The sequence below is a fragment of the Lycium ferocissimum genome, chromosome 10 (genome assembly GCF_029784015.1).
Source record: "Lycium ferocissimum isolate CSIRO_LF1 chromosome 10, AGI_CSIRO_Lferr_CH_V1, whole genome shotgun sequence".
In the NCBI taxonomy this organism is placed as follows: domain Eukaryota; kingdom Viridiplantae; phylum Streptophyta; class Magnoliopsida; order Solanales; family Solanaceae; genus Lycium; species Lycium ferocissimum.
The window spans coordinates 13,404,059-13,428,632 of record NC_081351.1 but is presented as its reverse complement, the minus strand read 5'-3'; the positions used below and the strand labels follow the sequence as shown (position 1 = coordinate 13,428,632).

At 35.1% G+C, this 24,574-nt stretch overlaps 1 protein-coding gene and 1 long non-coding RNA gene across 4 annotated transcripts; one reads left to right on the top strand and one right to left on the bottom strand.

The window, feature by feature from the left end:
- Nucleotides 1-2,757: 2,757 nt before the first annotated feature.
- Nucleotides 2,758-9,487, bottom strand: LOC132032517 (uncharacterized). Of its 3 annotated transcripts, none has more exons than XM_059422148.1 (5): nt 9,352-9,487; nt 8,494-9,091; nt 7,850-8,412; nt 2,965-3,309; nt 2,758-2,890 (listed from the first exon to the last, which is right to left on the bottom strand). In XM_059422148.1, the coding sequence occupies exons 3-5, from the start codon at nt 7,913-7,915 to the stop codon at nt 2,801-2,803; spliced, it is 501 nt and encodes a 166-aa protein (XP_059278131.1). In that variant the 5' UTR covers nt 7,916-8,412; nt 8,494-9,091; nt 9,352-9,487; the 3' UTR covers nt 2,758-2,800. The 3 variants fall into 3 exon arrangements, with proteins under 3 accessions (XP_059278131.1, XP_059278130.1, XP_059278132.1); XM_059422147.1 differs by lacking the exon at nt 9,352-9,487 and having other exon boundaries at nt 7,850-8,110; nt 8,200-8,412; nt 8,494-9,108; XM_059422149.1 differs by lacking the exon at nt 9,352-9,487 and having other exon boundaries at nt 8,494-8,744; nt 8,831-9,108.
- LOC132032518 (uncharacterized) lies at nt 2,884-10,219 on the top strand. The gene is made up of 2 exons (XR_009408498.1): nt 2,884-3,027; nt 9,527-10,219. It is a non-coding gene; the product is annotated as an uncharacterized LOC132032518 (long non-coding RNA).
- The last annotated feature ends 14,355 nt before the right edge of the window (nt 10,220-24,574 follow it).

Sequence of the window (24,574 nt, the reverse complement as noted above, 5' to 3'; positions counted from 1 at the left end):
CGACTACGTGACCAAACGAACCATATGCTTTGCTGAATCAATGTGGGACATGCACTGACGTGGAATATAAGTTAAAACATTAAAAGTCTAATGCATTTGATATCATAATAATATTGAAAATACTTTTTAAACATAAGTGCGGAACATCATAAATATGTAGCCGAAAAGGCTAACCACCACTGAGCATTTGACATGGCATGCTAAACTAGTTTATGAAACCTCTGACATGAATCTGAATACTAAACTGTTCACCAGGACAACGCCCACGGCATACCTCTACTACATAACATAACATGAAAGTAAAATAAGGATAATACTCTGAATGAAATGGGGCTCACCAATAGCTAATATGTGTGAAGTCCTAACGAGCAGATCCGTCGCCTTGTAAATCAATGCTTGCATCATGAAATGTAGGCCCCAAACAAAAAGGACGTCAGTACATTTGAATTAGACTGGCATGTAAAGCAACTGAAAGAAAAAACTATAAGTGGGGTGCTCAGGGAATGGGCAGCCCAAATCAATAACATGGATACATTAAGTAATCTGAAACTGAAATTGTAAACTGAGTCTGTACTGTAAGCTGTAACGGAAGCTGAAAACAGTAAGTTGTAACTGAAAACTGGACATGACCATGATTTACACGATCAAGCTATAAACTGAGTAAAATATTATAAGTTTATATATCTGTGGGAGAGCCTTATTAAAACCAACACGTGAGCACGTGACGTTTGATCTATGCCCAATTAGTTAAGCCATCTCATACCTTGTCAGGGTATGAGATTACTGAACATGATATGAATGGATCCATAAAATATCCTGTAATGGGAAACATGAAGGAATCGTCCTAACTGGGCGGAGCGATCCTTTTCCTATGCTAGCATACGTAGTTTCAGGTTGTCTGAGCCTTCTCGTTAATCTGTACTACTCCCAAAACATGAACATGAATAATAGGTGTCTTCTGAGCCCATGATTTTCAAAACATAATTTATAATATAGTTCATAACATGTATACATAATATAGTTTTCATGAGACATGAGGATTCATGGAATATAGCAATAATAGTTCATATGCATTTTCGTGTTACATGCTTGAAGACTCATGGAAATCAAGGTATGAGTATTCATGGATTACGTAATGATTTCATGATGCTCATAATGATATACATGAACGAAATACGAAGTTTTTTTATTTGAACAATAAGACATTTAAGCTTTTCATGAGACTAGGCTTTAATGCTCATAAGGATGAGAAATTCGTGGAAACCTGAACGAACGTGGTGTAGGGAGAATCATTAACATTTTCACACGTAGAGAGTTAGCCTTACATACCTATAATTACTCCAATCTAACGAACTAAATTTCTTCTCTGAGAAAGAACAACAAAACCCTAGCTTTGAATCGCTTTAGAAGGATTTACCTTGGAAATCCTATGTTTTGGTTGAAGAATCATGTTACTAATCAAGAGTTAATGTTAGAATTGCTTAGGAATTTTTAAAGCGATCTTATCTTGACGTTATAGGATGAGGAGAGGAGGAAAACGGCTGCTTAGGGCTTTAGAATGGAGTTGGAACGTCAAAAATAACATATAATCATGTGAGGGTTGCTTTTATAGGCCTGGGGTGAAGTACCCCTTGGCTCGTTGCAGGAGCTCACGCCTCGCTCTGGACCTTGCTGAGTGAGCTCCAGGGCGAGCTCAAGCCTCGCTGTGGCACTCGCTCAGCGAGCTCCCATTTCACGCTTCAATAAAATGGGCATAACTCTTTATATAGAGCTCTGTTTGGGCTCCATCATATATTGTTGGAAAGGTACTTCAAAGGGATACAACTTTCATGTTTTAAGTTTTCTCAAATTCCCAACTGATTTTCATGAAATTAGGCTGGAAGACAGACCTATCGGAAGCTTAGCCGATTCTATTGAATCTTATGCACCTCACTATCCGTCTTGATTCTGAGACAACTATTTACACCCAAACTCATCCCGATGGGACTTCATATGGCTAAAATATCACACTAATACTCATTTACCGTCTTCACACCTAACCCGGCTTTACAGAGTGTTACAGGAACTCTGCATTTTCCCCCCCTCTAATATTCCACATGATGTAATTTATCAGAAAGTCACTACAAGAAACGGGTCAATTTGTGGGTTTTTTTTTAACATTTTGTGGCGGTCTTTGACCCCCACAACAAACTTTGTGACGGTTTAGAGAAACGCCACAGTTACGCTCGCCACGAGCATTACTGTGGCGGTTTTTTAAAATCGCCACAACTGCTAGGCGGGCCGCTACAAAATGAATTATAAAATTGCAGCGGTTTTATTGTGGCGGTTTTAAACCCCCGCAATATGATTCTAATTTATTTTTTTTTAAATGATTAGTTGCGATTTGAAACCCCCACAATATGATTCTAATATTTTTTTAAATGATTAGTTGCGGTTTGAAACCCCTACAATATGATCTTAATATTCAAACCATCTTAATTGTGAGGGTCTATAAATAACGCAATACGAACTTAATTTAGTGTTGATGTTGCAAAGTTAAAATGCTGTCATAATTTTTTATTGTCAAAGTATGTTTGTTTCTCATTGAAATATTTTAATATTAAAGTAGAGCAAGCATGTATAATCATATGCATAAATAACTTATAAAACATAAAACAATTTGCATCAAAAATATCCATAACATCAAAAGTCAAATTCAAATAACACACATCAAATTAAAGTGAACCTCACTGTATGTAAAACAGTAGTACTTTAAATCCACAAAATATAAGAGGTTCCACAATAATAAACATAAAAAATACTAAGTATTTTCTTGGTCATTCGCATTGCTGCCATCCGATGATCCTCTTACATCCACAGGTGAAGTAGGCTCACTCTCTGCATTACTCGGCTGAAATTGTGGAAAAAAATATTTTATGAGAAATCTGAAATCACTAACTACTCATCAGTACACTTACTTCTTACCTGTGGCTGAGGAGCAAACAAACCAACAAATTCATCAGGAAAACTTCCTTCCTTTGATATCATGTTAGTCTTCAAAGCATTCAAAGTTCCTTCTAATTGGCACTCCAAACGAGAGACCTTTTGGTGCAAATAGGTATTATCAGTTGAGGATGATGCACCGGGGTTAGATGATGAAACACTCAAATTACTAAGTCGTTTGGTATTTCTGAATGTATTTGAAGGAGCTGCTCCCATACCCAAACATCGTACCCTCCCTGAATGCTCTGGCCCAAACAACTTGCCAATAATATCATCAGGGGAAGCTTCAGATTCGTTGCATTGAGTCATATGCAACTCAATTTGTTCCTACACTACAAAAATTATTACTTAGTAAATAAAAGATAAGGGTGTGCACTACTTCAGAAAAGAGCGTGTGCCCAAAATAGTAAGTTAAAGACCAAGTTAATTTGCTAGCTGAAACCAGTAACTTCACTACTTCAGACCAGTTAAGGACCAAGTTAATTTGCTAGTTGGAAAGCAAGTTAAAGAAAAGAGTGTGCACCTAAAACGTTTAATATAAATCTGAAAAGAGTTCTTTTTTTTTTTTTTTTTTATGACATGGAACCGCAGCCGCTACCCTTCGAGTGCGCACAGGGTAAACCCAGCTCTTGTGCAATAGCTCGCAAACCACACAGGAGAGATAACCCGCACTAGGCAAGCCCCGTGCGACGAGCTCAACCCAGAAGGCAAATCCCCTGCTGTCGTAGGCAGGGGGTTTCGAACCTGAGACCTCCATTATGAAAGCCTCATGCTCAACCAACTGAGCCACCCTTGCGGGTTGAAAAGAGCTTTTACAATACGTGTATCTGCTCAACTTATCCAACTAACAAGTCGATTCAAATTTAATAGTTAAACCACCTTGGCATAAGGCTTCATTATCAAAGCATGTACACTAATGAATCATGAAAGCAAAAGTATTGCATTTACTATGAAAATCACAAAATCACAACAATAGGGAGTGCTTTCAAACAAACCGCTAATAAGAACCAAGTAAAAGTGAATCATCAAAATGAGCTTTGCGGATATTAACTCAAAAAGCATCTGTCACTCAGGTCACCACTTTTTTTTTTTTTAAAACAATCACTCAGGTGACTTGCAAACCATCTCACCAAATTCTCCCAAGATTTTAGTTAGGGTCATATATGCCAATTATCCTCTTAGTACCTTAACGTAAAATTTCATGCTAATATCTAAAAGTTCAATGAGGTCAATTGACAAGGAACTAATTGTGCCATCACCTGCTGACACATCAAAAATTTAGAAATTTCTAGTTCAAGAATGTTAAAGAGGCTACTGAAGAATACAATCTGGCCATGAATTGGAAGTACACAAAAATGAATCAAAACATCCAATTTCAAGAAATAGCATCCTTTATACCCCTCCCCTCCCACACACCACCCCGAAAAAAATTGTTCTTTGTGATAATTTTTGTTTCCCCATGGTACTGATAATGCAAATAATACATGAAACAAGTCAAAAGCTCTACATATTACAAAGATATATACTCGGCTCATTCACAGATATAGCCGACCTCAAACTTTTTGGGACTGAGGTGTGGTTGTTTTTGCTGTTAATTTACAGAGATGAATTAGCCAAATAAATGACAAATGCAAATACTATTGGCCAAGCCGAATAAGGTGAAATGTTTTACATGGCTAGTGGTGAAGAAAGCATGCCTGACCCTGAACCACTTCAGAAGAGGAAAATTCAGAGAGTCTCTAGAAGCCCTTTATGTATGGAGGCAGCAGAAACAAATAGTCACTTGTTCCTTCATTGTAAGATGACTGCACAAGTTTGGGCACTCTCTATCTATTTGGCCAGGGAGGAATGGATAATGCCGGAGCACGCTGCAGATTTACTAAGCTGCTGGATAAGAGAAGGTGGGAATAGAGTCAAAAAAAGTGGTGGAGAACAGTACCAGCCTGTATTTGGTGGAACATATGGAAGGAGAAAAAGAAAGAATTTTTGAAGGCTCCATACAAAAGATCAGATGGAATTGTATCACAACTTTATGTTTTTGGTGTAAAGAGCAGTGTATAGAAGATGAAGTACATAGAGTGGACTTGCTAGGAGTTTTGTAATTAATATTCTCCCTGTAAGCTCTTTATTGGAGGTGGCCAGCACATCCTTAATGCTGAGGAATAGAAGTTACCAGTTTTAAAAAAAAAATAAAAAAAATAAAAAAAGCCTCCACTATTTACAATGCAAGGGAAATAATTTAAAATTCCATTTGCAGGAGTTGGCATGAAATATTTGTCTAATATGGAAGGAAGGGGGTTTATGACTAGATTTAAATTTGTTACACCTCAGAAAAAATTTCCGTTGATGCACAGTGAATAGACTAACGAAAAGCACAAAGTATACGATATTTCAATGAGTAAGAAATAGCATTTAATGACCCTAATTGAGATTGCAAAGACATTTGAAGTAAGAGAAGGAAGTTTGCTAAGGCAAGGTATACGTTATGTATCGGGAAAAATTTACGAGCAACACGTTAATGATGACTTAGTGATGTTTTGTAGAAGAGTTATAACGTCCCTTAGATAGTTAATGAGGTTTGAAACAAGTGTTAAGAAGGTTCCATGAGGATCGAAGATCAAACGAATGACGGAGATCATTTCAGGAAAAATAGGGTTATACGATCGACTTATACGGTCCGTATAAGGGTCCGTATAACACCCAAAGAAAGATGGTGTTTGCCTGATGGTGAACCACGACCACTTATACGGGCCGTACAATGTTATACGGACCGTATAAGTGTCCGTGGAAGTCCCGACGGGCTGAGTTAAGTTCAAGTACTTAAATGTGATCCCACTTCACTCATTTCATTTTCCACACTTCTCCATCTCTCTCAAGGTTTCTAGAGAGTTCCACACACTTCTTCCACAAGAATTTAAGAGATATTAATGATCAACTTCATCAAACCAAGAGAATCAAGTGTAAGAAACTCATTAAAGCTCATCCAAGACAAGAAATCCAAGTGGAGGTGGAACTAGGGTTTTGCTCAAGTGAAGTGTTTCCACTCAAGGTCCATTCCCACACCATCTAAGGTAAGTTTTATGGTATTTCCATGTTGTTTAAGGTATTGAGAGGTTGAAAGACTTGGATTGTAGAAGGAGATAGGAAATGGGTCATGAATGTGAGAATAATGATATTTTTGAGTAATAGCTTGGATTGAGTCATGATCTTGATATGTAGTGATTATGATTATGTTATAAATGACATTAAGAACATGGGATAAACATTTCATATGGGTGAACGTAATAGTGCGCTATGACCATGGATATGGATGATTTGAAGTGAATTGAGAAATATGGATAATGTAGGTGAATAAAGGCTATTGCTATGATGTTGTGAATGTTATTATCGATGTTTGGGAGTCGAGATACGATATGGGGAAGTCGTATAAACAAAGGAGATGTTTGCCCGCCTTTCTCTAGCTTTAATCAAGTATCTTTGAGCTATCGATTTTCTAATATTAGTATAACTCTAAGGTAGAAACGCGATATTGAAGGAGAACGTTCAAATGATAGAATAGTTGAACGAAAAGATATGTAAGGCTAACCCTTCTTTCAATAAGGCATGGTTCTTTGGCCATATATCTATTCTTTCATTAGCCTATGATGTCCTCCAAATGATTCTATCTTTAAAGCTACTAAAGCGCACAATACGATTCTATGAAATTCCTTATATGATGAGTGATCCTCTAAGGATAGATGTAATAAAACGATGATAGTAATGATGTCAAAGATGCTTATGAGCTCTTATGTATGACTATTATGTAACCCCGAGCTTATATGCCCGGGTATGATATGTACTGCGCGCGTACCACTGCAGATGGGTACGGATAACCCTGAGCCTTGGTAGGGCCAGGTATGTATAATTACCGAGCCTTGTCATGGCCGGGTATGTGAAACACCGATCCTTCATGGTCGAGTATGCTATGAATATGAATATGTAAATGAATACAAATACGATTCTGAATATGAATATGGGTATGAAATGTAAATGAGTACGGATACGGATATGGATGTATGTACACAATCACGCATTAGAAATGGAATGTCCCTATGAAAAGAAAGTAAGTGTTTATGACGATGGCTCTTCTACCTCCCATCTTATGCTACTTCTTATGTTGTTTATTATGCTTCTATAACGATGTTGATCATGCTTTACATACTCATTACATTCTTCGTACTAACGTCATTTTGTTTGTGGACGCCGCGTCACGCCCGCGTGGCCAGGGAAACAAAGCCGATCCATAGCTTTATTACTCGGGACTACGTGGCAGCTCCATTTCATTCGGAGCTACAGCTTTTGGTATCTATTCTTTTCGTGTACATACTTACGGGCATGGCGGGGTTCCCCGCCTATATATGATATGACATACTCTCCTTTAGAGGCTCGTAAACATATGTATACGGTTAGATGTATTTGGCCTTGTCGGCCTATATTTTGAATATCATTTTGCTAGCCTCGCCGGCTTATGTACATTGTTGTGGGCATATTTGTTGATGGTGATATAAATGTATTGTTGCCCAATAGAAATAGTATGATTGATGGATGTAAGCATGATTTAGCGCGTGCTCACCTAGATGTAAATGTGTACGCACGTTAAAGGGTGCCCGGCAGTGTAGCACCGGGTACCCGTCATGGCCCTCCGGTTGGGTCCATGTACTCTGTAAGAACTGAGGAATAGGTTTATAGCTCAAAAACTAAAACAAATGTATTTGCTATGGAAAACTTTGTAAGATTAATCCATTCTCAATATAAAATGCCATCAAAATGTTATAACCCAGAACAACAAAATCGATGTAAAAGAGAAGTGCGACGATGTTAAACTTACCCCTATAATTCTTGCCTCTTCATTTACATATGATCCACCTTTCCTTTTACGTGTTTCAATATACATTTTTCCCCGACTAGGATTTACTCCGGTTGCCAAAAACTAAAGAAAAGTATTAAATAAATTATAATAAAACATTTAAATTAGATAAAAAAAAGTAAATAAGTAAGTTGATATGCATACTCTCGCTATTGATTTCGAACCACCCGTGTGTGGGATTTTTTGCTTGCTTCGGATTTCTTTATTTCTTTTACAAAGCTCCTATCAACAAAACCAATTACAACTTAGAAAATTAATCTAATATTTAATCAAAATGACAGTAAAACTTAGTAAAATAGCCAAAATCTTACAATTGTTGATGGTCTTTTACGATAAGCAACATAACTAGCCCACTGATCTCTAGTTATACCCCTTGGCACGTTACTTAAAAGTTCATTGGTACTTTTGGCTGGATCGTTAAATTCATCCCACGTCCTTATCCTATGTGTTCCCCACTTCTTCCCAAGGATGGAATTACAATGTCTGTATGCATTGGCTTCAGTAGTCTTAAAATAAAACCGAGGCTTCAAAGAGAAAAACTAAGTTACTTATATGTATAAAAGTCTAGGAGTAATAAATAAATATATGTAAAATAGAACTAGTACCTTTAAAATTGTGTCAAAGCACTCTTCTTTGAACTTTTTAGGAACACCTGCTGGCCCTAACCAGCTGTCAAAACTAATTGGGAACAAGTTGCAATCAATTGCCAACGTTCCACAATATCCAGCAAGCAACGCTTGCACTGCCCCAACTGCTGTGCCATATTCATTGAAGTCCACAATTATACGTTCCCCTAAAGGTAGGTTGTTGACATCGGATACCTTGACCGTAATAACCTTGATCGTCTTTTCTGAGTCTTTAATGAGAAAACAAGTTACTCAATACAAGAGGAATAAGTTAAAGAACTCTTCGAGTAAAGTAAAGTACATATAAGGCATATACCAATTGTTTCTACTCTCCAATGTGGTTCAGGTTTAGATGTTGCACTTGAATTAGAAGGTTGAGCTGGAGCTTGTTCTTATTGTTGGCCTTCATCAGCTAGCGAGGGATTTGATGCATCATGTGGGGGTGATTGTACTGATGTTGAGGGCCCTGTAGCATTTGATTGAGCTGGACTTGTGGATTATGAAGGATGTCCATGAGCATCATGTGGTGCATGAGCTGATTTTAGTGGATTCTTAAAACGTTTAACCTTTGGCATGGCTGCATAGTCATAAGAAAATTTAAAAAAAAAAAAAATTTAAAAAAAAAAAAAAAAAAAAAACTCTCTCAATGGCGACATCATATACTATGACATTTAGACCCAAAAATAAAGAAGAGCAACAGATCCTTTCCAAAAACAGATCCTTTCCAGCAAATATGAGAAATTAGGTATGAATAGCAAATCAAGATTAAATTAGTGAACAGTATGCTCTCAAAAAAGCTAAGAATTAGAAAGTTGAATGCCACTAACAGCGAAGTACCTCTGGGAAAAAGCCGAGCCGCAAGTGACAGTAATTTTGTTCTTATCACAAAGCTCCTTCAAGACCAAATCGACACAAAATCTGTGAATAAGCTTATATTATGTGCAGCATATTGTGTAACAACTTCCATTCACACTCACACAACAAGGATTAAGTTTTGTAACCTTTCTTGCAGCAACCATTACGACAACTACAACAGAACATTCATAGTTATACATTTCCTCACGTGAGTATAATTTGCCAAATCAAAAAGCAGATATAGGATTCAAGACATATGGACTAAAGTTGCATGAACATGGTATGCATAGTGTTAATTTGCAGGGACTTCAGTTTGGTCAGTACAATATTTTGTGATATCCATATTACTTAAGAAAAAAAAAAAAAAAAAGTGCCGCTACCAAGAATTAGATATGCTTCAATTAGTTCATATTCCTGAGCTCTGGAACTAAAGTGGGCAGCTCATTTAAGAGAGCTATGAGCTATTTCTTTAACCTGATCGACCATCTGCTGTCTTTTTGAGTGTGTTAGAGGTTTGATTAAAGTATATTGGAAGATTAAGCTAATTATGAAGCTGCCACGATGATTCGTAGAGTTCAGCAAGCAAATGTCGGAGCTGTAGAAGGTTCAGTGAGAAGGCTGAGCACTGTTTCATGTTAATATTACTGGTCATTCAAGATGGTTGACAGGTAATTAAAGCTCCCTAAGGAAATTGTGGTAGTTTTATTTTGTAGTTCCTTGTTTTCATCTCTGTAGAAGAAGCACTATTACAGCTTGCATTTGTATTCATAATTCATAATTCATAATTCATAATTTATTTCATTTTGTTCTTTTGCTCTTTGTTACAAGGGAAAGGATAAAATGTAATTGTCATGGGAGAAGACCTTGAATTCAATAGCCGAGTTCATATTTCACTTCTTACATGCACAAGTAGACCTGATTAAAAGTGGAGAAACTTAGCTTAAGACCAAAGGGCTAATTCACAATTTAGGACTAGTGCAGGACTTTCCCTTGTATGAGTTAGAAGATAGATCGCTAAGTTAAGATAGTCGAAAGGAAAATGACTTTTGCTTCCCATTTTGATGAAAAAATGTTAATGGTAACCAAACATATGAAAGTAACTTCTTCATGGAAAATATTTTCCTAAGAAATGACTTTCGTAATCCGTGGTACCAAAGTTACCTCATCCTAATAAATGGTGAGTCAATATCCACTTCATCGAGTAACATGTTATGCTCTGGTTACTTTCATGTGAATCAACTTGACAGAACAAGTTTTATCCGCTACAGGGGCAGGGCTAACTGATATGCTCCTAAATGATTCTAACCAGGAAAGGTCAACTTCTCAAGATGCTTGATGCTCCTAAAGGATTCTAAACAGCAAACAGTTCAACAAAATGAGTTATGCAAGTATTGATTTATGCAAGAATTAGTTATGCAGGATTTAGTTATTCCATCCTCTACCCTGCCTGCATAAAATAATACATAAATTGACTCATAACTTGTACCTGCTTTATTTATGTGGAATTATAAAATGATAACCAGATGCTGAATTTTAGACAAATCAACTAAAAAGCTACCAAATAGAGTACATTAGTTATGCTTGCTTTAATACCTGAGTAACTCCTTTCCAAACCAGCAACCAAACAACCCCTTAATGGTTACTGGAATTGGGAATTAATAATTTAAGATCTAATGATTAGAGACCACAAAAGAGGAGCTTTAGCGATATTTAAGGTTTTGAAAACACTACTTTAAAGAAGCTGTACTGTTATATTTCATTAGTGCCATTGCTACTTTACATTGTCTACCATCAAGCTAAAACGGCCACCAGCTCCTCCTTGTGTTGAAATGATTATTCAAATTTGTTCTTTTCATGAAATGACTTTCAACAACTTGCAAATCATAAGAGGTCAAATGAAAAGTTGATTTCCTTGTTTTGCTATGCTGTTACTGTTAATTTCATGTTCTTGTCTACCTCATTATGCCACTTTCTACTTTAGCAGTGTATAATAGACAGACAACAAAATACACTACAAGAAACCTTTCTTGCAGCAACTATCAACAGCACATTCATATTTGTACATCTTCTCATGCTTCTTTGTCGTTAGTTGGCTTTAAAATGATGAACCAATCTAATCATTTTCGTTTGTAGTAGTTAGTTTTCGTAACAAATCCAAAACGAGAAAGAAAATTGTGCATTTACACTTTATTAGCAAACCAAGTGAATAGATAACTAGATGACAACTATTTTTCTGGACAAACTTCGAGAACCTAGTCACTATACCAATATCATTTCTCACTTGGAATACTAGCATTTTCCGACCATATACAAGCAGTTGGGCGCAAAGCTTTCTTCATGAAAAAGTTCATCCTTGTCAATATAGGACCAAAAATATGAGAAATTAAGTATGAATAGAGAATCAAGATTATGCCCAGGAAGCTCAATGTCTACCCCAAAAAAGCTTAAATAGGCAAAAAAAGAAAAAAAGTGGTATCTCTTCAGCAAATGAACATTAAACTAGCGAACAATATGCACTTAAAAAAAAAAAAAGGATAAGAGTTAGAAAGTTTCAACCACTAACAATGGAGCTCCTTCAAGACCGAATCGACACAAAATCTGTGAACTAACATCAGTATATTGCGTAATTACTTACATTCACACTCACAAAACAAAGTCACAACAAAGATTAAGCTTTGAAACCCTATACGCCTAATTTTTCTACTACAAAAACACAATAAATAAACACGATTCAATTCATTTGTCAAATCAACACGATTCACAGAGAAGGAAGGCAGGGAGCTTACAATTTTGAGTTGAGAGCATTTCTGAAGTTACAATCTGGAGTTTGTCAACTTGTTTTTGGTGAAATAAGAAAGTTAAAAACTAAAAGAGGGTCTGTCCATCTTTGCTAAAAAGAAAAAAGGAGCGAGAATTGCCCGCCATCTTTTTGGTGCGAAAATTGGGAATTTTTTTTGCAACAAACCAAATAATTAAATAGTAGCGAAAATTAGAGATTTTAGCAAAAATAAAGTACGTCGTCCGTCCTAATTTATGTTGCACTTTTCACTTTTTGAGAGTCAATTTGACTAAATCTTAAAGCTAAATTGGACTAGATTAACTCAATATTTTAACATTAAAATTTATATATTTGAAAACTACAAAAAAAAAATACCATAAGTTGCAATTTTTCTTATATTCATTCGGTGAAAAATCCTATCTTAAAATATCGATCAAAGTTCATGCAGTTTGAATTCGGACAGAGGGAGTAGTATTTTTGGCAATAATAGAAATATGTTGTTGTCAATTTATTTATATTTTAAGTTTTCTATATTCAAATTAGACCTCTTTGTATTGATATCCTCGTACAACAATACCTCTCTATATCAATCAAATACCGATTTTTTATGTTATATTTTACCTCTTTATAATAGCTTTTTACCTATAACAATAACAACCGTCTTTAGAACAATACGCTCTTTGTAAATTTACCCTTTTATAACAGCTATCATTTTTCTTGCAAATATAAAGATTAATCATCTTTATAGAAATAGAATCTTTGACATTATCAATAATAGGTCTAGAGATTTTGACAAAATATTTTGATACTTTAATACAATATTTATGACAAAGTATATTATATAAATATAGATATTTCCATCATTAAAAATTTACATTCGTTATACAAAGTGTGATTAAGCTTAGAATTTGACAATTAAAAGTGAAAAATTAGATTTTATGCATCTTTATTACCTATAATTGCGAAATAGTTTTTAAATTGCAATGTCGAACTCAACGATGCCGTTAGAGAGGTTTGACTGTACTTGCATAGTTATGCAGAGGTGGATCCAGGTTTGAAGTTTATGAGTTCCTATAAGGATCTCCAGTTAACTTAAAACACTAACTGAGTTCACAATCAACTATTTATGAAGATTTAGTGGATTTCTGAATACAAATACAAGGTATGAACAAAAGTTACTAATTCCCATGAACCCACCCTCATGGGCTAGATCCGCCCCTGCTAATATGTGGCAACAAGATTAACATGTGCTAACAAGAATAAATTCATTGTTAAAAGTTTAATTGGATTTGATTATTCTATAATGCTCGTTATAGATCGCTCGGACTAATCTAGATAAAACGTGGCAGGGCACGTACTATATATTTTCTCATTATAATACCTATTTTACCAACAAATAATAGTTGGAACATATATATTGGTGGTATACAAGCAAATTCGACTACGAGAAGTTTACTAGTTTAATATTGTGTTAGCCATCGGCAATTCATTATTACTTGAATTCAAATTTGGGACTTATTATGATTTTATTTTGACATTTCTAAACATCAGCAAAATTCGTCATATTGTAGGGTTTATATGGCGGCAGTTTCCAAAACCCCCACAAACTACATTATATTGTGGCGGTTTTATTATGGGGGTCGATAACCCCCACAACCGACTATATTCTGGCGGTTTGTAAACCGCCACAATATAATGCAGTTTGTGGGGGTTTTGAAAACCCCGCCATTTGACCCCCACAATTTGACCCATTTTTTGTAGTGAGTTGTCAATTTTGGGGTTTCTATCATCAAGTCCTTCCCTTACCTTAGTTGGGGGATCTTGAACATTATCTCTTGCAAGTTGGGGAGATCTTTCAGTATTGGACTGAGAGAGACCATCGGTTTGTCCATCCCCGGTCCCTGTTGAGTTCCTATTCCCAGAGCACACTTTAGAAGGCTCTTTGGGCACAAAGCTATAAGGACTTCGCTGAAGGGCTCGTTGAATTCTATTATCCGCATAGCATCTAGTGTCCATGATTTGAGGAATAATCAGGTTTATTATGTGCAACTCTTATCGTAACTCAAAAAAATATATGCTTTCTCATTATTTTGGTTGGTTAACTAAGGATTTTAAGAGGGGAAAAAATCCAAGCCACCATCAAGAATGCTCACATTGGGATTTTAATTTATATTGTTGGTAGTTTTGATATGATTAGTAATAAGGCTAGTGATGTTTATTTTGGAGAAAGACAGATCGGAAAGTGCTCTTTTCAAGTAATAATAAGGAAAAGAGTATTTTTATTTGATACATTGTAATTTGTGGGGACCTTACAGAGTTCCAAGCTAAATAACATGATTTTTATATTTTTTTAATTCAAATTTAATCTTTTATCACTTTAAAAATTCAACATATTGTATATTAATTTAAATGTCAATGAATGATTAATCATCACATATTAGATAAAAGGTACAAATAATGTTCATTTCATTCCATGATAAACATACTGAAAAATAAGATGAAAAACAAAGATATTACGAACTTAATTGTAAATAGTTTATTCACACTGAGCTATTATTGCTAGCAATTGAAGGAGGAAGTTGAAAGAGAGGCAAACCAACAAATGGTGAATGGTAATTGCATTCCCACTTTTGACCCTTGGAAGTGCCTTGGTTCTTTGTGGGGCTAGAGAAAGCCCTTCGTATGGTTCCTAATGTTAGGCCATCTGAATTCTTGTAGCTAGATTTTTCTCATTTTAAAGCAAGACTCGAAAACAATAATAACGATTATGATAGTTGAACTACATAGAAACTATTGATGAAATAGATCAATTGACCCTATTAGTGCCAAAGTTAGGTCTTCAAGTCATGTTTTGTAACAAGAAAGACCCAGATTTGATACTAATAGGTTCAATCGATCTATTTTGTCGGTAGCTTCTCACGTAGTTCAATTGTAATAATCGTTATTGTTGTCTTAGGTCTGTTTTGAAACAGAAAAATTGAATCGGGATGGTTGTCGGCAGGAATACGTAAAAGTTTTCTCTAGCCCCACAAGGAACCATGGAACTTCCAGGGGTGCGAAATGGTAATGCAATTCCGTTCACCATTCGTCGATGCGCCTTTCTTTCTACTTCTTTCTTTTGACTTCTAGCGCCGCCTTCAGTTATTGAAGTTGAAGAAAGTTGAGTTCTCCAATTGAAGCTTCCCCAACATTTGGCCCAAACCAGTAGCCCTCTACATTCCTTGAAGAATTTAACCATGATTTTTTGTTGCCTTGCCATGGCTAAACAAATCTCTGATTTGAGAAAGAAAAAATATGATTTTAGGTCTCAACACCACGATCTTATTTATAGCGGTAAAATCATTATATTGTTGGACAGAAATCATATTAAATGACTAGAGAGTCAAAATATTTACGTTAGTTCCTTTTTCAGAAGGATTTAAAAAAAAAACACATAATATTAATTGAGTTTCTATTTTTGTTTCTTTGTATCGTCAATGCCAATCCGTAAAGATCGTAATTAACATTGCATATATTTCTTAATTATAATTGGATTTGTTTTCTGCACCATTCTTTTATGATATATCTTTTAATGAATTAATATATAAAATAATGATAATTAATGAGGTAAGAATATTTTTCTGATATTATTTATATACGCGAAAATTTGCCCCCTCCCCCCAACGGCCACCCCCCATGATTCTGAGAGATCTCATTAACTACTGAAATGCTCTTTTCACTGACACCCAAATATTAATTAGAATAATAAAGAAGTAAATTCATGTAAAATCTTGAAAATATTTAGAATACTCAATGTAAATTAAATGAAAAGACCACATAGCGCCTAGTAGTGAAAGGAAATGGATACATATGATGTATTTCGAAAATATTTATTTGAGTTATAAATATAAAGTATAAATGACTTGACATATATTAAGCATGTCTTAAGAACTCCTATGATTATTGATTGCAAAAGTATTACTGATCTTCTTTTCTGTATTCTCCAATCATAACATTTGTTCTAAAAATATTTCTTTCTCAATATGGATGTTGATCTTTATAATCAACAATTAATATTTTCTAGTTTTATTTGTCCATGCTAAAAACTAGTATTCATTACAATAGCACAAAGTTCAAACCTTTTGTTCTCTCTTTTTTCTTGGCTCTTGAGGACTCTACTTTTCCTCCAATGTTGATGTTTTACAGTTGTGGCTCTTCTTAAAAATTTTCTTGTTAATCCAAAAGAATTTTCTTTAAAAAAAATTGTATGAGTGATCGAGTTTTTCATATAAGAACACACAAAAGAAAAATAAAATAACGAATATAAATTACTAGAATGGTTACGCCTATTCATGGAGTTGGGATTGTTTAATTTGTTTCATGAGTAGAGGCATGTAAATGAATGGAATGCATTCTTTCGAAGAATTATAATGAAACATCATTGAGAAAGCACTTAATTTCATTTAATGGACAATATGAGCGCTGTCAAGCAATCACTTATATTAACTTTAAACGATGACACCCATCCGTGAGACTATTTGCTACATTAATGCAGTGAATATTATGTTATTTTTAGCATAAAAAACGCAACTTCATGAAAAGGATAAAAGAATTCAAAGTAGTTTGAATATCATAAGACCAACGTGTCCCACTATTATGTATATATATGCAGATTTTTGGTATAGGAAGACATGCCTTGTTTAAGATTATAGCTTTTTCATATAAAGAATCATATTCTATTTAAGATATGTATCTTCTTGTATGTATACCTTTGACCGAAAAAATAGAGAAATATTTCTTGTAATTTTTCAGTTTCACTTCCTAACGGCCCAACCGTGAATCCTAACGGCCCAACCGTGAATACCGTCATGCAAGCCCGTGAACATTTTTCTTTCTTTTCGTTTTCTTTTTTTTGCACGGATTGCCCTTCATTTGGGGTGGTCCTTAATTTTTAAGCTCAAATTGGTGGTCTTTAAGTATTGCCCTCGCCTAACATCTTGAGGTTGTGGCTCGAATCCCGATTCAAGAAAAAAAAAAAAATCCAAAGAATTTTCGCGAGGCGAGGTTGCAAAATGCCTATTTAGGCCTTAAGGCAATTTGCACGGGTAGTAAAATTCGCCCGCGGGGGTGAAATTCTGTCTGTGGGAAGCGAAACCCCGCCTTTTGAAGGGTAGAATTTAAAGACCACCATTTTGAGGGGTAAAAATTAAAGACCACCTCCAGCGAAGGGCAATCCTGCAAATTGCCCTTTTGTTTTTAACTAGAAGGTAGTAATGAGATCTGGGCAATTCATAGTAATGCTCTTATATTGGGGTGGTCTTTAATTTTTGTCCATTAAAATGAAAGTATTTAACTTTTCTTCTCTCGCCTAAAACTTACGTTTCGGGTTCGAATCCCCGCACAGCGAAAATTAAAAAAATAATCTCTAGGCAGAGATTACCTGCAAACTCTGTCCCATCGGGCATGGGCCGCTTTGCCCGCAAAACTCTTCCTTAAGGCAAAATTTTACCTTCAGCAAGTTCTCGTCTTAAGGCGAGTTTCGTGCAAAAACTCGTCTTGCATGAATCCAAGTTCTACCTATAGAATTTTTTTTTAAAATTTTTGTATCGAGCGGGGGGTTCGAACCCGAACTAGGAGTTTTAGGCGAAAGGGCAAAAATTGAAGCATCAAAGAATTTGAGGGGCAAAAATTAAAGACCAAGCAGCATTTTTAGGCGATCCCGCACAAAAAAAAAAAATGATTGAGATTTGGACTTAGGGCTTCCCCTTTAAATACTATTATTTAAATGCCACCAAATTGTATCTAAAAAATTCAAGTTATTGGGAAAGGTAAATTTGATTCATTATTTTAGGTATTATATTTGATATTGTTTCTAATAATTCATAATTTTTTGGCCTTTTTAAGCATATGAATAATTAGATAGTGGTTGTACTTGTACTTGGTCCAGGTGTTCTTTGTCAAAATTAGTGAAAGCATGTTTTTTAAAAGCATTTGGATAGTTTATTTCAGTTTTCTCTATTAATTATTTACATTATATTAAAAACAACTACAATAAGGTCGGTAGCTTTTCCAAACTTCTGGCTTAAAGGAGCTAAGTGTCAGTGTCCCAAATAAGGTATACCTATTAGTTATTCCATAACATCTAAGTAGGTAGGACCTAACTTGGTTGTTGCATAACATGGTTGGTATGTATTTGGTCAAACCCCTATTTCACATTTCCTTTGATAATGTGGTTTTTGTTTTGAAGTTCAAAGTTCAAACTGGTTTATTTGGATTTGAGTGTGTTTGATATTCCGCCACCCTTATTAAAAGTTTTTGGTTCGAATCTTGAAAAAGAGGTATTTGATAGGGAAATTTACCTCCTTAGTAGCTTATCCAGCTAATCCAAATTTATCAGGCTAATAGTCTTTAAAATACCAAACAGTTAAAAAAAAAAAAAAAGAATGAATATTTTTGTTCTTTTAAGAGACAACTCTTCTAAGGAACTCGGCAAAATAGTGTCGTAATTTGGGGAGAAGGGGTGCATCCTCACAAAGGTGGTCACAGTGCCCAAGCCCGGACAACTGTTTACCCCCAAAACACAGGTCTCCGCAAAGTCGTACGACCACGTATGGGGGATGACGCCTGCCCAATGCCGAAGGTCAAGAAAATTGGTGACTCGATGACGGGGAGCCGTGGACCGATTAGTTAAGCTTAATGTTAAAACAAATGATAAGTTCCCGTAATTATGTAATCTAAAAATTCACAAACTAGACTGAAAAAATATTCTTATGATTGCGGATTATAATTTCTTGCAATTAATCCCTAAAAAAACTTTTAAATAATATTACAAGCTCGTGCCTTTTTTTCCTTCCTTTTATGTGAACGAAAAGTAACCTAACATAATTGGGTGAGTTATTTGTGTAGTAAATTAAATCAAATCTAGTGAAAATTTAAAGTAACCTAAGATAATTGGGCAAGTTATTTGTGTAGTAAATTAAATCAAATCTAGTGAAAGTTTAAAGTAAAGTTCTCAAGAAATTGAAGAATCCAAGACAATTCTTTTTTGAAGAATTTACATTTCTATTTTAAGTTTACCATATAGTATCAATTAAGAAGAAAATAGTGTGAGACTTAATTATAAGATCATATGTATCACTTTTTTTTTCCTGGACTGAATGATAGAAAGAGTAGCACACGACTTCTTCAAAGCTTACATTAATTTTTTAAAAACTAAAATTTGGTTTGACAATTGAATTTAGTTTTGAATTTTTTTTCAAAAAGACAAAAACAATTTTTTTTCTTCATTTTTTGAACAACTACTTGTGCAAATACATTCCAAAAGAAAAAGTGTTTTTTAAAAGCTATTTCTCAAAAGATCTTTTTAGAATTCCATTTGTCAAAAATTTCCAATTGAAAAATAAAAACCATCAAGATTTATTGTCAACACTCAACAATATCCGTGGGAGTCTCCACAATACGTGTAAATAAATAAATAAATTATTTTATATAAAAGAAATTGTCATTCAAAATCACACTGAAAATTAGATAATTTGACCTTGAAGTTTAAAGATCCGATCAGAATTTTTAGGAAGAAGGTAGACAAATATCATAATTAAAAGGGTTAAAATCATTTTTTGTCCCTCAATTATTGATAAATTTTAATTTTGATTCTTATGATATCTCACTAAGCACAATTAACCTTCAATTAATTAAAACGTGCTCTTTTGATCCCTTTACCAGTGACTATTCACAAAGTTATCATAATATTTAGTCGTTCTACCACTTAATTATCCATGTATTATGTCAAGCTTGTACTGTTACTCCATGTTTAACGGTAATATAATTCTAAAAATAGATCAAATACAGCATAGTTCTTGCATAAAAGGACTAAAGACATACATTTTAGATTGATTTGAAGGTTAAATGTAGTTTTTCAAATATCACAAGGACCAAAATCATTATATACCTATGAGTTAGGGACCAAAAATGATATTCTCCCTTTGGAACTGAAGCAATGTATCTTTGTTCATTTGACGATATATCATTTTCCATCTCTTTGAAAGTTTGGTCCAAAAACACTACCCCACCTTTGCCCCTCGTTCAAAATAAGTGTCTTAATTAACTTTATTTTTTGTTCAAAATAAGCGTTTACTTACATAATCAAGAAGAAATTACTTTATTTTTTCAGATTTTCCCCTATTTACTATAACAACAACGTCCACATAGCCAGTGTATTCCCATAAGTGGGGTCTGGAAAGCAGGATATCTTGGATCGTTACACCTTGAAAATTTCGCGTTATCAAAACTGTGGGATTCGGCTTAGTATGAGCTCGGGGAGAACGGGAGTTAACACAAGGATTATGGATGAAGATTATGTTATCCGAGCATAAGAACATATATATGACATTTGGAGAGTGTATGAGAAATCTAACATGATCACTCGATGATAGCCCTGAAACCATGAGTTAAGGTAGGGCCCACATGTCGGAATTTTGTAAAGGATATATTATAAGTGATACAAGTAGTACGTGGAAAAATCGAGCAAGTCACCACATGTGACCCATAAGCCAAATATGGACATAAGCCCAAAAGACGATTTAAGGAAACGTTTTCGGATGAGTTGACTTGGAGGGGCAAAAACGGCATTATAAGTTTGGAATTTGGAAAACACCAAGAATAAAAGTTGTAGATAATTGAAAGAGATTTCCAACCATAGGTTGTGGGCTCATACGATGTCGCAATCAAGAGTTATGGCCATTTTAAGAGCAAGACCCTAAGTCCGCCAAAACGGCCCACAATCTCACGTGAGAAGTGTCGGTGAAACCGACTGGGAGGGGTATAAATACCCCATCAACCACGTTTTTTCAGCATAATAACATTCCAAAGGGTCCTAGAAAATTCTCTACACCTCCCCCAAGCATTATAGTCCGATAAATCAAGAATTTGACAAGATTACGCCAAACTAGTCCGTGAAAGGTAATTGTTCTTGCTTCTACTTAAGCTTGGTGTTGGAAAAGGTTAATGTGGCTGAGTTTTTTCAAGTATAAGGTATGTTATTTATTCCATCTTTTATGTTGAGTTTATTTGAAGGTCTAGCAGTGCTTCCTAAAATGAAACTAGTTATGGAAAAAGATTAAATAGAGTGTCAGGATTGTAGTTGTTGTGTTTATGGGTCGTTTTGAACGTGTTGTGGCCATGTGGATGGAATGATTTATGCATACAAAAACGGTATCTAACATTGTTGGCGTGTTGATGAGATTATACTCCTTGATTTGGGATGGAAGAAAGTGCATATTGTTGTTGTATGTTGAAACGTCGTGTGGGATGTTTATGGAATATGTTGGAATGAATAATGTTGTTGTTGATGTTGGTATTATTGTTGTTGTTGATTGGTTGTGGAATTGTAATTTTGGGCTGTATATAAATATAAGCGTCTTCGATTTTTCGGCAGAATATAGAGGTAGTTTGATTTGAAATTTGGAACAAGTGTCTTGATAAAGAGTCTAACGTTAGTGTGAATCCTTTTAAGTGTAGGCTTACGAAATTAATACGAATAAGCGTAGCTAATGGGGAGGCAATTGCTGTATGCTCTTTAACCTTTCTTTTTTGGCATGTCTTAGATGTAAGTAAGGTATGATATAATACGAGCCTTGGGGTAACTCCATTCATAATATCCAGAAGATGTCTACGATTCTTATTCACTTCGATATTCGCACTCTCAATATAGTCGAGTTGTTGCCTTGAGTCTCTTGCATGATTGGATAGTAAATGTTGCGCCAGGGTTCTTGTTCCTAAGGTATTCTATGATGAATAATGCAAAGTAACTTTCATAGGCAACGGCTCGGATTGCTGATATGTTCGTAAAGTGTTCTACAATGCATAATGCCGTAACTTTCATGGGCGGGCTCGGATTGGTTTGATATGTCTATGATCTCTAAGACTCTCTTTAACGTGTAGTCTAATGGCATTTAGAACGATTTAATATGACTATCGTTTTAATGCTCGAGCGTGATTACTTTACTTATCCATCGAGTCGAAATGATGATTTATATGCATATGGTTTCTCACTACTCTGCTCGTGCTAGTTTGTTATTATATATGCATCCGGGCCGGGGCATGTATTCGTGTGCACAACCCACCGCATTTATTCACCGCGTCCCTCACTGGGAGGGAAACGTTATATGTATATGTATATGATGATATGATGATATGGGGAGGCGGCGGGATGGCATAGCGATGACTTCATTCACCGCGTCCCTCGCTGCAGGCGGGGCACGTTATATGTACATGTATATGATGATTTTATTTACCGAGTCCTTCAACAGAGGGCGGGACACGTTATATATGCATATGTACAAGATGATTATTCACTTATGTTTAAGTTCCATAATGAATTGGATATGATATTGACGTGCATGGTTTATGTTTGAAAGCCAAGCCTTTGTGGTTTTACGTTCGTACTATTTTCTATACTCCTTACTTCAGTACGATTCTGTTTACTGTATTCCATGCTTTACATACTCGAGCATATATGCGTACCGCTCTCTTCGGGGGCAAGCCGTTTCATGCCACGTGTGTGTATGCACAAGACGTAGAGGATGCTGGTATGTTCCAATGATCGGCGAGCTCCATTTCCTTCGAGTGCTTTGCCGAGTCGAGTGTCTAGGTTATGGTATCTTGATTTATGTTAGAGACTTTGCGAACGCAGTCACGTATATGACATGTCGATGCTTGTAAGCGGCTACGTAAGCGGACGTATCGTTACGCATTATGTTACTGCATTTCATACGATTACGTATTTTACTTGAATTGAGAAGGACGAAAAGCATGTTTTTTTGAAAAGCTTACATTATGCATTCGTTTCATGATTTAAGAGTCCGGTAGGATTATGAGTATCGTGAGATCGGCGGGTTAGCTCGGCGCCTGCTAGTGGTCCAGCTCCATCATCTTATCAGATTGATACGTAACGGACACCTATTTTTTGTGGGGTGGAAGGTTGTTTCCAATGAGACCTTCCGGCGCTCGGCTCGAGAGAAAAAAATGATTTGAGGCATGATATCAAGAAAATATGGCAACAAAGCGGCAAGGTGCGAAACGAAAGGAAGAAACATATAGTAGCACACATCTCAAGAAAAGAAACTATGTGATTACTAACTAATACTACTAATAAGGAGAATACTCGGCTATCACTAATTCTTGACCTCCACACTTTCCTATCTAGGGTCATGTTCTCAGTAAGCTGGAATTGTGTCATATCTTGTCTAATCACCTCCCCCGTTCTTTTTCGATCTACCTCTACCTCTCCTAATTCCTATTAAAGGTAGTCTAGTCAAAATACCTATTTTTTTCCTAGGAGTTATTATTTTAACTAGAAACATGTGAGTTAGACACTTATTTTGAACTGGAGGGAGTGTTATGGAAAATATTATGGTGCTAAATGATGAAAACAGAAAACAAGAGGGGGGCCAAAAAGCAAAAAAAGGAGAAAACAAGAAACACTAGCACAGCAGTGGTAGGTCTAACAAATATAGATATATGAAAGTGGACATGTTAACTACTGCTAAGAAATTAAGTTCATTATATATGAAACAAATTTCACCTCTATTCCCCACACCTTCTTCTCCCTTTATTATTTCTTCATCAACTTTATTATCATTTGGTTCTTCTATTTCTATTTTCACTAACCCCTCTACCAACACACGTGGCACTCAATTCTTGCGTTTCAACTTTCGTTTCAGGTTTGTTTCTGCACATTTCTTGATTTTTTTGTTATATCAGTTAATACGCTTAATAATCAGTGTTACTATAATTTATTTGAAGCATTTTATTTCTTTTATTGTACTCCATATGTCTCAATTTACGTGACACCATTTGTGGGGCAAACTAAATTTAAGAAAAATTTATAGTCCAAAATAAGTTTAGATATTTAATTGGTCGTAAATCATCTCATAAAGTTAAATAGTTTCTAAATATAAAAATGTGTTTTTTTTTTTTTTTGAACAGACTAAAAAGGAAAGTTTGCAGCAGTCAATACTCATAATAATCAGTATTACTGTAATTTATTTGAAGTATTTCTTGGTTATAATAGTTAATAATACTCATAATAATCAGTGTTACTCTAATTTATTTGAAGTATTTCTTGGTTTTTTTGTTTTACCAGTTAATACTCATAATAATCAGTGTTGCTATAATTTATTTGCAGAATGTTGTGTTTCAGTATTTCAAAGTTTGCATTTTGGATTGTGAGTCTTTGAGTTTTTTACTTATTAGTATCAATTTACCATTTACGGGGTAGTTTAGAAAATATACAATTTTTTGAAATTATTTACGCCATGTAGCCCAATATACAATATTATACCTGGGGAAAAGCAGTATACATAATGTATCAGCCTTGTATAAAGTGTATGATAGTGTATAAAAAGTGTGTATACACAAAATATGGGCTACGTGGCATAAATATATTTG

Coding starts and splice junctions, on each gene's coding strand:
- LOC132032517 (XM_059422148.1), bottom strand. CDS start 7,915: ATGTATATTGAAACACGTAAAAGGAAAGGTGGATCATATGTAAATGAA. Junction 3,310..7,849: donor AAGAGGCAAGAATTATAGGG/GTAAGTTTAACA, acceptor TTTGTAGTGTAG/GAACAAATTGAGTTGCATAT. Junction 2,891..2,964: donor TGTTTGCTCCTCAGCCACAG/GTAAGAAGTAAG, acceptor CCACAATTTCAG/CCGAGTAATGCAGAGAGTGA.